This window comes from Apodemus sylvaticus, chromosome 20, assembly GCF_947179515.1.
Source record: "Apodemus sylvaticus chromosome 20, mApoSyl1.1, whole genome shotgun sequence".
Classification (NCBI taxonomy): Eukaryota; Metazoa; Chordata; class Mammalia; order Rodentia; family Muridae; genus Apodemus; species Apodemus sylvaticus.
Genome location: NC_067491.1, coordinates 5,622,015 through 5,636,310, shown reverse-complemented (window position 1 = coordinate 5,636,310; position 14,296 = coordinate 5,622,015). Strand labels below are relative to the sequence as shown.

Below are 14,296 nucleotides of genomic sequence, written 5' to 3'. Positions count from 1 at the left end.
TGTGCCCAGGAAACAGTTGAGAGGAAGTCAGAGTTCCTTCCTTGTGTCCGATATCTCAGGGTGGTGTTTAGGGGGAGAGATTGAGATGGCTTTGTGAGTGTTTGCTTTGGGCAGATGAGGTCTGCCGAAGAGACTCCTAAGAAGTGTGCTGGCCCGGTGATGAGCACCTGTGGACAAGCTCGGTAAGATGACCCTGCTCGTGCTCTTCTCCACCAGGTCCCAGTGGGCAGTGACTCACAAAACGTGGTCCAGCCGCCTTTCCAGCAGCCCATGCTGGTCCCTGCCAGCCAGTCTGTGCAAGGAGGCCTCCCAGCAGGAGGGGTGCCTGTGTACTACAGCATGATCCCACCAGCTCAGCAGAACGGCACGAGGTGAGGACTGCTGGAAAGCTGGGGCACATTTCCATTTACCGTTAGCACTTGCCACACCGTGCTTTTGTCTCCACTGGTCTAAGAAACCCACTATTAGCCCCAGCCAGGCTCCTGGCACAGTGCGTGCATACAATCCCAGCAGCACTTCAGAGGCTAATACATGAGGGTCAGTCACAACTTTAAGACCAGCCTGGACTGCCTGGTGAAATCCAGGTTTATAAGTGTGTGTAGGGGTCATTCTTTTTCTCCTCGTTGATTTGATATTTACATAGAGCTTTGCAGCAAGAACCGCCTGCTTCCAAGACACGGGTTAGAATGAACCCAGTGTTCGTTAGTTAGCCAAACTCAGAACTGTGAGATAGGGACTGATCAACATTAAAACAACAAATTTTGCAATATATTTATATAATCTTACTATAGAGAGTGCAGACAGGTCATGGCTAATAAGATCACTGTAGTAGAGGAGACGTCTTAGGAATAACCTAGTATCCTACCCTAGTTTGGTTTCTGTTTCTTTGTGAGACTTTTTGGTTCTACTGCACAAGCCATGCTGGCCCTGGACTCTGCACCTTTTCACCTCAACCTCTTGAGTGCTACTGAGTTAGAGTGTGTAACACCATGATGGTTTCTTTGGGTTTTTTGGTTTTTTTAATTTATTTTTAGAAACAGGGTCTTTGCTCAAGCTGGCCTAAAACTCATGGCCCCTGATCCTCTGATTTATTACATAAGTCACCATGCCCTGGCATGCAGGCTCGAATGCATGTTCTCTCTTTCTCTCTGTCTCTCTCTGTCTCTCTCTGTCTCTCTCTCTCTCTCTCTCTCTCTCTCCCTCCCTCCCTCCCTCTCTCCCTCTCTCTCTCCCTTTCTCTCCCTCTCTCTCTTTCTCTCTCTCTCCCTCTCTCTCTTTCTCTCTCTCTCTTTCTCTCTCTCTCTCCACACACACAATCTCTTTCTGTCTTTGTGCTTGTGCATGCGCTCATATGAGTATTTGTCATGGGGGGCGTGATATACTCAAAAGGCAGAGAGATGTTGGATCCCAAAGAACTAGAGTTGCAGGTGGTTGTGCACTGCAGTGGGAGATTTTGAAAGACCAAAAAGTGTTATTAGCCACAGAGTAATCTCTTCAGCCCTCTCACTGGGTTGGATGATAGGTTGGTTGGGTTTGCTTTTTGTTTGTTTATTTTCCTTTGGGTTTTGTTCAGTTTTTTTGAGACAGGGTTTCTCTGTGTAGCCCTGGCTGTCCTGAAACTCTATTTGTAGACTAGGCTGGCCTCGAACTTAGAGAGCCACCTACTTTTGCCTCCTGGGTGCTAGGATCAAAGGCATATACAACCACACCCACTTTTTTTTAAATGAAGAAATTCAAGCAGGAATCTTACAAACCTCCCAGAGTCACGGAGTTGTATAGAAGTGCTCCTGAACTATAATTACTGTAGGCCTAACTGTATTTCTGTGTGTGCATCTCCAGTGTGTGCTTACCTGTCTATTTATGTATATGTATCCATGTTGTTTTTAATCTGGCAGTGTTTTTCTCTTGTTTGTCTTGACCACTCTGAATACACCCTCAGCCATTCACCCTTTAGTTCTTTTTACTCCTTCCTTCTAGCACTGTGATCAGATCCTGATTTGATTTAGTGCTTCTTTTTTTTTAAAACCTCTGTGTATGTGTTTTAAACCCTCACATGTATATATATGTTCATATTGTTAGGAAGAGCGAGTGCTACTTACATTCCATATTTAGTGCAGATTAGCAGCTTCCTAATTGAAAGATGATCAAGTACAAATATATATAATTAAGTTTCAACTGATGAGTGATTTTAGAAATTGCCTGGTAAATTGGTCTGGGAATGGCTTGTAGCTGCCTCTGCTTCCCACAGGGGAGGCCTAGGAAGCAGCAACTGCTTGTCAGGAGGCATGGTTCTCCCTCCCTCTGTCTGTCTGTCCGTCCGTCTGTCTGTCCATTACCACTCCTTTCTTCTCCCCTCCCAGCCCTTCTGTGGGGTTTCTGCAGCCTCCTGGCTCTGAGCAGTACCAGATGCCTCAGTCTCCCTCTCCCTGCAGCCCACCACAGATGCCACAGCAGTACTCAGGTAAGAGTATGAAGAATGGGGCGGGCTGGCACTGCCACTACTAAAGGGTTCAGAGGTGAGCTGTGGTCTTCCCACAAAGGCCTAAGTCTTGACTATACAGTGGAGTGCACGCCTTGGTCCTACCACTCAGAAGATGGAGACAGAAGGGTCCTGGTTCCTTGTGCTTCCGTTGATGCCTGTGTGCATATACTCACTGTCAGAAACACCTGTCTCTTGCACTCCTTCATCCTTTAGACGGCTTTTCTCTTTCTCTTGGGAATGTAAAAGCAAAGCTGAGAAACACTTTGTAAAGGTGTTTGACGGGTGTTGGTGAGTGCTCCTGCACTGCGATGTCCTTATTCTGATACACTCATAATGACATCTAAGACTCAGAGTAAATTTGTACTGGAGATCGTCATGGTCCCAGGACTGGAACCTCAGGCTTTTGACTTTGTGCACCCTGTAAGCTGCTGCGTTGTCAGTCATCGGTCTTCAGGAGACTTTGTGCTCTATCCCTTTCTGTTCAGGAAGGACAGGCTTTATGTTAAACAGCTATAGGACTCCTCAGAGGAGCCGGCCATGCGGTGAATACACATGGCATGTGGCCCTAACTGTCTGCCCCCAGCATTCCAAGGGCGGTTGCCTTTGTCTGTCTCTCTCAGCACTCCTACAAACCACACAGTACAGTTAAAGAAACTTCAGGGCTTTGGAGAAGAAATCCAAATTCACCTCAGGGCATCCCCATTCCGCTCTGTTGATGTGGGGGGTGTGGATAGATCTTCTCTGCTTTTGGCAACAGGGAGCCATTGGCTGATTTTCCCATTTAGAATGAAGTGCTTTCATCTGAGATGTTTTGTACTTTGCTTTTAGATGCTTTGGGGCAATTACAGAATTAATCTTTCTCATAAGATATATTTTACCTTTAAGGTGAAATCTTCTTTCTGGTTTCATCTAGACCTAATGGAGATCTCTCACAAGCTAAGGTTTTAACTCCATCCACCCTTTTATTACGTGAATGAGCTCTCTGGCTGCCTCTTCTGTCTGCCAAGGGCACTTGGCCTTGAATGTCCCAGTGGAATATGGAAATTGTAGAAACTAGCTCTAAAATTGCTGTATACTGTGCTGGTGCTTGGCACCACATACATTTTCTTTCCTGTTAAGATCAGTGTGAGCATGTGCATAAGGATGTGCTTGTATGTATGTGCATGCATGTAAGGATGTGCTGTGTGTGTGTGTGTGTGTGTGTGTGTGTACGTGTATGCATATAAAGATGTGCTTGTGTGTGTGTTGACCTCCTTCTTGATACATCAGTTTCACTTTGGTCTCTGGTATCTGTTATTCAATATAAAAAGGTCTTGGATCAAAAGCAAAGCCATAGGAAATAATTATGTATTGCTTACTTGGTCTAGTACTAAGACAACTGAAGCATGTTTTGTTCTGGAGACCAGTAGCACTAGAGATCTAGGCTCAGGATGAAAGAAGGAAGTAGTTCAGACTTCCCAGATCAAGGAAACAGGGATGCGCTCTCTGTCTCTGTTCCTCGGCTTAGGAATTTCTCCCAGTTACATCTCCTTTCTTCCCTAAACTGACCCCACACTTCTGACAGTCTTGTGCCTTCCCCCAGTCCTACACATCCTAATTTACGACATGATGTTCACAAAACCACTGATGTTTAAATGTTTACTGTCTGCTCACAGGAAGCAAAGATATTTTTAAAAAGAGACACCTTCCTTTCCAGTTTACTGTTAACTCAGAAGATAGATGGCAGGGATGGCCTACACAGGCCGCCCTCGCCTTCAGAGGACAGTCACCTCGCTCTCCTCTCATGGAGCAACACAGTCACTTTTCCAAAAATAAAGGCAGGGATTAGGATTGGCTGCTCGTGGAACAACTGTTGTGGTTTATTAATACCGTTTTTTGTAGTTGCACAGTTGTCTGAACCTTGATTCTGCAATTATAATGCTACATGTAACTTTAACTCCAGGAAATACTTTGTGTCCCCTAAAATGATGGCTTACAGGTCTCCTGAGGTCACATGGGACTCTGTTTGGGGAAACTGTACACAGATGTGAAGTGACAGTGACACTGTGCACAGACTCCCAGCAGCTCGTGTGCGCACAGGACGAGCCTCTCACTCACTCACTGGCTCAGCTCTAAGGGCTCTCAGGACCGAGAATATTCTCTTCCACTTTAGGAAGATCTTCCTCTCCCCTCCCAAAAAACGGGAGCCAAGATACTGATTTCTGTCCTGTAATTTTGGCTTCGTTTCTTTTTCATAGATTTGGTCCCTGCTGGTGAGGAAGAATCCCTATCAGTTTTCTCTCTCAATGATCTTAAAAAAAAATCTAAACAAAAAAGGAAAACCAATTCTGCCAGACATAAATGTCATCTGCTTGTATTTATGTGGTTTGCTCTGCCCAATCGACCTTTCTGCCCAGGTTTAATGATGCCACTTAAAAAGCTATTCACACGTCCCCTCTCCTTTCTTAGCTCTCAAGCTGGAATTGATTTCCTTCCCCAGTCCTCTTACCACCGCTCCTCCTCAGCCCAGGCTCCTTCCCTGACCTGAGGAGAAGGAGGTGCCATCCTTGGGCAGTGGGTTTTTTTCTTAATTGGCATGTCCATTAAGGCGTAGGGATAATTCCGCTGTTAACAGACGCCACCTGCTTTTGGCTTGGAAGAGAAGCTTAAGAGCAGCTGTCAGTCTGTGTCCTTGGTTGAGTGAAGGAGTAGCTCCAGGCCATTGTAGGAGGAGCTCGGAACTGGGACTGCAAGCAGGAATCCTGGCTTTATTATTATTGTTGGAGATAGAGTAATATGAGGACTCTGTGCTCTCCTTCCCTCCCATGCAGCCCCAGGAGTTCCTGTGTGTGCACCTTGGTATTAGGAGATGTTTCCTCTGTCATGGCACAGACCCTGGCACAGTCTCACATCCCCAGCCCAGGGCGTTAGGCTCCAATTATGAGCTGTCTTCCAGAAAAGCTGTAGGTTTGATTATTTTCTCGCTGGGCCCTGGGGTTGCAATGAGGAGTTTGAATAAGGTCAATTGCAGTGTTGTTGGTAGAGGAAGTTGGAGTAGGTAGAGCTGTTAGGATGGGAATTAACATGCCTGGAGCCACTCTAGGAAGCAGAGAGTTGTCGTGGATGCACAGCACACCGGAGCTGTGCAGTTTCATGTGGCCCTTTCTGTAAGCCGCTCTGATGAATGCCCTTCCCCTCTGGTGCAGGGGATGGGAAGATACCAGCCTGTTGAACTGCGTGTTTGTGCTGTCTGGTTTGGTAACAAACTCCACTCCAGATGGGTGGAGTACGCAATGGGCTGGAGCATGGACTGTTACCATCCGTTTCTCCTAAGCGAAGACCTCCTGTCTTTTTTTACTTTGCCATGACCAGTCAGTCCTACCTGAGTGAACACTCAACTCAGCCTGACTGCTGTCTAGACGCCGTGCCTTCCCATCTTAGCAGCAATGTGGTAGCAACAGCAGTGCAGCCATGAAGCATTGCGTGAAAACAGTAGCATTGCCACAAGCTTTTGAGATCGTAACCCCAGCTCCCGTCTATCCACCACCACACTCCAGCCCTGCCTCAGCAGGAGCAGCCTCACTCAAGCTGTCTCGCCCCAGTGTGCAGGCAGAGCCTGACCTGTTCCTCCCAGCAGGGACTGCCCATCAAACCGCTTCTCCCTGCCTGACTCTGTCTTTTTACCATAAAGATTAGACTTGACTCCTCAGTGTGCCCTCTTCCTCCTCCACTGGTGAGTAGAGGAAGTAGCAATGGCCGCCAGCACCAAACCTCACAGTCATATCCACTTGGGCCCTGGAGTCTGCCAGCATTATTAGCCTTCATCAGTACAGCCATTGTCCTTCTGGCTTCCTTCTTCAGAACCTTCTGCTTCAGTCTTCCTACCACTAGACCCGCCCTCCATCACCCTGTTTACTTAGCCAGTGCATGTACAAGGTGGGCTCCACAGGACACTGGTCCTATCTGTGTCTCCAGGCACAGTCCAGGCTTGTTTGTGGTACAGTCACTGTCCAGCATGAGTACTGGCACATAGCGAACATGCAATGAATGTTTATTAAATACGCTTCTTATTTTTCCCACAGTATAGTTATATCTTAGCACCTCAAAACTATTTCTCATTTTCTGAATACAACTTGTGCCCTCTGCTTGAGCTGTTCCCCCACTTAACCAACTGGTGACAGACAGTGCTTTGTAAGATGCTCTAGTGAAGCTGTGAGCTTCCCTCCAGAACAATAGCTTTTGCTGTCATTACCTGCAATCCTTCCCAAAGAAACTTGCACATACCTCCAGCCCTGGCCTGTGACCCAAACCCAGACATAGATCGGACCAGACATTTCAGCAATCTGACCTGGGTATTTGGTAATACTCGATTTGGACAGAATGAAGTAATTTTTCTGCCAATTATAACAAAATACCCCTCGGCAAGTGAAGGACAATAGAGGGCTGGCAACTGGTCCCAACTCTTCTCCACTCAAGCCTCCACTGGTTGGGGTTGGGGTTGGGGGGTGAGAATCAGAGGCCAAATCTGCAGCCATTTCAGATTTTTGGCAAGACACAGTTAAGATGACCCTGAGACAAGTGGGCGGATTTGCTGGCTGGCTTTTCTATTCAGAGATAACTCTACATCCAAAATAGTTTGAATTCCCAACAATTGCTTTCCTCCTGCTACTCAGGAGTGTCACCTTCTGGACCAGGTGTGGTGGTCATGCAACTGAATGTCCCTAACGGACCCCAGCCCCCCCAGAATCCATCCATGGTCCCGTGGAGTCACTGCAAATACTACAGTGTGGACCAGCGTGGTCAGAAGCCTGGAGACCTGTACAGTCCTGATGGTAACCCCCAGGTAGGTCCTACCCTTGTCATTTGTTTGGCTTTATTTTGAGACAGTGTCTCACTATGTAGCTCTGGCTATCTTGGAACTCACTATGTAGACCAGGCCAACCTCAAATACTCAAACTCACATAGATCCTCCTGCCTCTGCTTCCCGAGTGCTGGGATTAAAGGGCTGAGTCACTATTCCCAGCTCAACCTTTGCAGGTCCAGATTCTTCTCAGGAAGAAATCTTCATGTCATCAACCGAGCAGCCTCTTACATATCTTTCTCCAGATGTTTTAAGAGTGAAACATGAAAATAACAAAGTGAGTCCTCTCTCAAGGAACCCAGCTCAGGCCTGCTCAGAGCAGATCCCCCACAGCCCTGGGATGAATGCTGCTCTGCAGTAGGTCACAAGCTCTGGGCTGGGCTGGAGCAGAGGGCATCCATGGAGCCCAGGGTGACCTCTGTCAGACTCCAGAGTGCGACCCAAGGTTTATTTTTCTTGCACATTGAAACACAGTAAAACTGTGGGAAAAGGTTTCCAGGTAAGCCTTTTTGTGGCAATTATCACAACAGAGCTTTAGGCATAGCTACATAGAAACTCCCTAGCAAAGCAGCAAAATACTTGTAGCCTTTACAATGAGTTCTCCTCCTCTTCCTCCTCCTCCTCTCCTCTGGAGAGATGGCTCAGTGGTTAAGAACACTGACTGCTTTTCTGAAGATACTGAGTTCAAATCCCAGCAACTACATGGTAGCTCACAACCATTCGTAATGAAATCTGACACCCTCTTCTGGGGTGTCTGAAGACAGCTACAGTATACTTATATATAACAATAAATAAATAAGTTAATTAATTAATTAATTAAATCTTAAAAAAAAAAAAGAATGAGTTCTACTGACTAATAAATAGGGCCCAAGAAGGAAGGATTGTTATAAATATAAGGATGGTGTCTTAGTTAGGATTTTACTGCTGTGAACAGACACCATGACCAAGGCAACTCTTATAAAGACAACATTTAATTGGGACTGGCTTCAGAGGTTCAGAGTCCATTATCATCAAGGTGGGAGCATGGCAGCATCCAGGCAGGCCTGGCACAGGTAGAGCTGAGGGGTCTGTATCTTCATCTGAAGGCTGCTATGAGGAGACTCCCTTTCTGGCAGCCAGGATGAGGGGCTTAAGCCCACCCCACAATGGCACACCTACTCCAACAGGGCCACACCTTCCAGTGGTGCCACTCTGTGGGCTGAGCATCTGCAAACCACCACAGATGGGTTCTGTTGAAGGACTCTTTCATAAGGACGACTTCCATCCACTGAGAAACACAGATCTAAACAGTGCCCAGGATGTGGGAAATTCAAGAAGGATGCCTCCATAGATAACAAAGGTCATGAGGTCGTCAGACAACATCCACTCCAGCCTTCTGGGAGACCAAGCATTAGTCATTTTCTAAAATCCTTTGAAGACAATAGGCCTTTACCCAGTCTGGTTCTTCCAGTGCTTTCTCTAAGCTGTGCCTTCTAAACATACACATACAGACACAACAAATACAGGGTAGGGCTGTCGGGATAGGTAAGTGGTTCACTGCTTGCTCCGCATACATGAAGCCCTTGTTTGATCCCAAGCACTGGAAGTAAGAATAGTGTATAATAAGCACAAACTAATTAGGGAGCAAGAAGGCAGCAGCCTGGAAGCAGCAGTCTGACTTGGGCAGGGCCTATGAGGTCTCTTTGTTTCTTGACACTTGTGACTTGGAAGCCATGGGAACATGCGAAGGATAATGTGTGTTTGTGATATGCGCTCTTCTCTTTCACAGGCCAATGCACACATGGGCAGCAGCCCCGTCACATCACCTACCCAGTCTCCAGCACCCTCTCCTGTCACGAGCCTCAGCAACGTCTGCACTGGACTCAGCCCCCTGCCTGTCCTCACACCATTCCCCCGGCCTGGAGGTCCCGCACAGGGTAGGCAGTCGGATGAAGGCAGGCCGCTCTGGGGCTCCACATTCATAGTCCTTTACAAAGGGGAAGACTAGAAGATAGCGACAGACATCTGCTGAGGCCTGTAACTGACCCCAGCCCTCCCTCACAGACTTGGTATCAACTAGGGAATGTGAGGCTGTGTCAGAACAGTATGGGCTTTCTTTAAGATTGTTTCACTAGGCATGCCTTAGGAGGCAGAAGCAGGAGGATCTCTGTGAGTTTGTATACCAGCCTGGTATACAAAGTGAGTTTCAGGATAGCTAGGGCTGTTACACAGAGAAATCCTGCCTTGGAGAGAAGGGTATCATTCACACACACACACACACACACACACACACACACAATTTATGTGCGTGTCCCTCTGTAAGTTTATCTGTATTTTGAACTGGACTCTCACATGCAGTTGTGAGCCGCTGAGGTGAGGCTGGAATGGCCCAGGTCCTCCTCAGGAGCCCAGTGCTCTGAGCTGATGAGCCTCTCTCTCCAGCCTCCAGAAGACGTGATTTCTAGACAGGCAACAGTGAATTTCAGTTAAAATGCCTGGGCTCAAGCTCCAGGACAGTTACTTAAATTTATAAATAGACTTTAGTTCCCTCATCTGTAAAATGGGGTTAAGCATACTTAACATGGAAATAGTCTTAATTGCTTTTTGCTTTGGCGGTTACAAGTAATCTAAAAGTAAGATTTAGATTAGAATTTTTTAAGATTTATTTATTTTCTATAGGTAAGTACACTGTTTCTGTCCTCAGACACTCCAGAAGAGGGCATCAGATTCCATTACAGATGGTTGTGAGCCACCATGTAGTTGCTGAGAATTGAACTCAGGACCTCTGGAAGAACAATCAGTGTTCTGCTGAGCCATCTCTCCATCTTGTTTAAAAACTTTAAAAATACTCTGAAATAAGTCATTTGTGAGTAGTAAGTTACACAGTACTTAGTCTGTCGCAGGTGTCGCCGCAAGTGCTTTCCAGGCTGTGTTCACTGGCCGACCCACAGCACCATGTGGGGACTCTCCCAGCACTGTGTTTGCAGTCACGCAGCCAGCATTTCTGACTGAGCATCAGGCTCCCAGCCTGCTCCTGTGCACTTGGCACTGCCTCTCTCATGAGTCAGGAACTTGAGGGTTGGATATGACAGCACCCCCGAGGAGGTGAGGAGCACCCCCGAGGAGGTGAGGAACACCCCCCGAGGAGGTGAGGAGCACCCCCCCAGGAGGTGAGGAGCACCCCTGAGGAGGTGAGGAGCACCCCTGAGGAGGTGAGGGATACTCATAAAGCTCGAGGTTCTTCCCTGGTCATTTTCCTTTTCTTGTTTTCCTGTGACTAAGCCTCACTTTGTGTCCCAGACCGTCTTGGAATTCACGGTGTAGTCCAGGCTGGCCTCAAACTCATAGCAATCCTCCTGCTTCAGCCTCCCAAGTGTTAGAATAGCAGGAATGTACACTGAACTACTCCCTGGCAATCTTCATAGGGTCGACAATGGAGAGAACTCATAGGGATCTGATAGTCCTACTTGGAGTTTAGGACGGGACACAGCTCTTTATTGTTTGTTTTGTTTTGTTTTGTTTTTCTGAGGCGGGGTCTTACTATGTAGCTATGGCTGTCGTTGAACTCTCAATGTAGACTAGGCTGACCTTGAACCTGCAGAGATCTGCCTGCCTCTGCTGAATGCTGGGACTAAAGTTTGTGCTACCACATAGAAATATAACTCTTAAATCAGTTACATAGGCACTTCTGTCATAGACAAGGGAAGAATAGGATGCATTGCTATTTATCTCCAAGCCATAAAGTCTCCTAGAAAACCTCCCCTGAGGGTCAGGCACCTGAAGAACCACTCCTTCTTCCCTCAGGTGACGGGCGCTACTCGCTCCTGGGTCAGCCATTACAGTACAATCTGTCCATCTGCCCTCCCTTGCTCCATGGCCAGTCTACTTACACGGTGCACCAGGTAAGCACCTTCCCCCTTCGTCCTGGGTGCCAGACTCCCCTCCTCCTCTCTGGGCCCCGCCTGTGAGCATCTGCTCAGCCAGCTTGAGTGAGCACGGCAGGGGGCACCAAATGCACCTACAGTAGAGTTTTGCCCAATTCTTGTACTCCTGACTCCACCTCGATGCCCAGAAGGAAAGGTTTTAAGTCCCACTTCCCTGAAACCTAACTACCTGACTGGGTGGGGTCCTCAGGGTGGGGCGCTACAAGGCAATCCATGTTGTTCACTTGGCATGAGAATTGTATTGGCTGTTGAAGGGACAGAGTGGATTGAAGCACGGAAACCGAGGCAAGAGACAAGCACTCAAATCTGCCTCCACTGACCTGGGGACAGCAGATGTTGGTAAGTAGCAGAAATCCAACCCCCAACGGACATGCCCTTCATTGCCATCCCAGGACAGTGGGAAAGCCAGCTGAGAGTGGGGGAGATGAAGTCTTCTTTGCTCTAGAGCGGCCAAAGGTAGAGAGATGAAGAGTCTGTGTCCCTGAGCCAGTCATGCAGGATCTGGAGGTAGACTCTTGGACGCCTTGAGAGACATTTGGAATAACACAGTGCGGGTGGCTAAGTCTCTTGTTAATCTGCAGTCTCCTAGAAGCCCTCCTGTCCCTAATCTAGGGCCTCTCCCCTTGGTCATCCTAGACTGATGTGGGAGGACAGGAGAGGGACTTTCTTCCTCAGGCTCTGTGCTGGGCACACACCGTCTTTGGGGTTCCACAGTCTGCAGCTGTTGCCTAAACAGGGCTAGAGAGGATGGGAAGGATAAAGGAAGTGTCTGTTGGCCTCTGGGTGGAGCAGGAACTGCAGAGCATACTTCAGGTTGAGCCGCTGAGTTGTTAAGGGTTACTAAGGAAATTCCATTTCCCAGCAGTGACTCCCTGTGAAGGAATGGAGTTGTAGGTGCAGATCAGAGTAATTCTCAGTCCCTCTTACTTACATCTCTGGGTTAAGAGACAGGCAGGTTTGTTTTATCTCTGCCTACCCTCTACCCCACCTAACTTGAGGGGGTTAAGTTAGTTGATCTAGGGAGGCTAAGAGGGAAAGGAAGGTAGGATTTTTGAGGGCTTTTTGAGTACAGGCTTGGTCAGTGACACACTCTCACAACTATTTGTCTCTCCTCCCCTTTCAGTGCTGGGACGGGTACTGGAGGTGACGGATCTCCCTGAAGGGATCACCCGAACAGAGGCAGACAAACTCTTCACCCAGCTCGCCATGTCTGGTGCCAAGATCCAGTGGCTTAGGGATGCTCAGGGGCTGCCTGGTGCAGGCGGGGGCGACAACGGTGGGACTGCGGAGAATGGCCGCCACTCGGACCTCGCTGCCTTGTATACGATAGTGGCCGTGTTCCCCAGCCCCCTGGCCGCCCAGAATGCCTCCCTCCGCCTCAACAACTCTGTGAGTCGCTTCAAACTTCGAGTGGCTAAAAAGAACTATGACCTGAGGATCCTGGAGCGGGCTAGCTCGCAATAGCTGGAGGAGGGGAGGGGCTGGCACAGTAGGAGCGAAGGCCAAGCGCGGGCGCCAAGGCGACTGACGACTGACGGTGCCCGGGCCCGAGCCTGCCACTTATGGCTGAAGAGAGAAGCAGACAGATTCTCACACCGCATGGGACTCACTCCTTGCCATGGGTCCCCCTTTTCCCTGGCTGGTCCCCTTCTGTCTCCCCCTCCTTCCCATCTTCTATCATTTTTTAAATCTCTTCTCCCACCATGAAATTAATTTCTTTCATATTTTTGGCCAAGTAGAATTGAGAGGCCTCGCCCTTCTCCCATTTCATCACCAGCCCAACCTCCCCTCCCTCTTTGGTCTTCATGAATATATTTATATGGACAGAATTAAGAAAAATAAATTGATTTCCCCATTCGTTCACTTCCCCCATCTTGTCTCCCCAAACCCCACAAAGTTAAAACTTGGGACTCCTCTCACCCCGAATCCATCCCCAGAACACTTGTATATTGTTTGTTTGAGGTTTGTGCCACAGTAACAGACACAGTATTTAATTGCACATACAGATGTTTGCTGGGTTCACTGTAAATTTTATTTAATCTGGTTTTTTGTTTGTTTGGGGAGTTACTTGGGGGGAGGTTGGTTTTGTTTATAAATATAAAAAAAAAGCAAAACCCTGTCAGTGGCCATCACTCGCTGTTTGTTTCACTGTCGCTGTTGGTGTGGGCTGGGTTAGAAGCTCAATAGGCCCAGTTCCACAACTACCGAGAGGATTTTTATAGGTTAGGAAGATTTCCCTAGCGTGTGCACATGTTTTTCTAACCTCTTCCTCCGGCCTCTCCTCTCCCTGTACACAATTCTCAGCGATGGCTGAGTCTCTGGAATTATGGTCTGTGGTTCTCAAAGTCTGCAAACTGCTCTTCACCAAGCCCATTGCTCCTCAGCTCTGGGCCTTTGTGTCGGTATCAGAGGCTCCTTCTTGCTCATTAATTGTAATATTCATTATAGCCTGCCTACCGAGCTGAGCTGGTCCAGGCCAGAACTAGGTCAGGGTGCTGGCCTCACTTCTGTCCATCTGATCTTCCAGAGACCTTCAGAGATGGAGAGCTCCCACCTTCAATCCTTAAAAGCACAGGGCTGGCTTCTTAGCAGAAGCACAAATGGCTATTGCTTATAATAAAACCACCTGAACTTGCATGCCAAGATGGTCACTCTCCTGTCCCCGTCTCTGTTCCTGCCCTGTCCCTGTCCCCTGCAATTCACAGAACTGAGAATCGCAGATCACCACTTGCAAGGTAGAGCTGTCTGGAGGAGTTTCCGGGCTGGTGCTGCAGCCTGTGTCAGCACCCAGGAAGCAGACAAGCAGACCTCTGAGTTAAGGCCAGGGTGAACATACCATCCAGGACAAGCAGGGCTATTTAATAAGATCCACACACAGTCATAACCTTCACAGATACCCGCAGATGAGAGAAAACTGTGTCTCCCGAGAAGGCAGCCACCCCCTCGGTCTCCATCCCTGTGCTAGGCTGTCCGGGGGAGAGGTGGGAGTGCAGTTAAGATGGGAAAGACCACGGTTGGCACTGTCTCCGACTGTTCACAGTGCTCGTGGGA

General features: G+C 48.2%; 1 protein-coding gene across 5 annotated transcripts in view; it reads left to right on the top strand.

The window, feature by feature from the left end:
- Nucleotides 1-13,102, top strand: part of R3hdm2 (R3H domain containing 2) — a 124,265-nt gene extending 111,163 nt beyond the window's left edge. For all 5 annotated transcript variants that reach the window (XM_052166054.1, XM_052166051.1, XM_052166055.1 and 2 more), the window contains 7 exons: nucleotides 217-371; nucleotides 2,361-2,461; nucleotides 7,135-7,304; nucleotides 9,091-9,238; nucleotides 11,106-11,203; nucleotides 11,500-11,584; nucleotides 12,369-13,102. In XM_052166054.1, the coding sequence (XP_052022014.1) occupies nucleotides 217-371; nucleotides 2,361-2,461; nucleotides 7,135-7,304; nucleotides 9,091-9,238; nucleotides 11,106-11,203; nucleotides 11,500-11,584; nucleotides 12,369-12,709 (1,098 nt within the window). In that variant the 3' untranslated portion in view covers nucleotides 12,710-13,102. The remainder of the gene's footprint in view (nucleotides 1-216; nucleotides 372-2,360; nucleotides 2,462-7,134; nucleotides 7,305-9,090; nucleotides 9,239-11,105; nucleotides 11,204-11,499; nucleotides 11,585-12,368) is intronic.
- The last annotated feature ends 1,194 nt before the right edge of the window (nucleotides 13,103-14,296 follow it).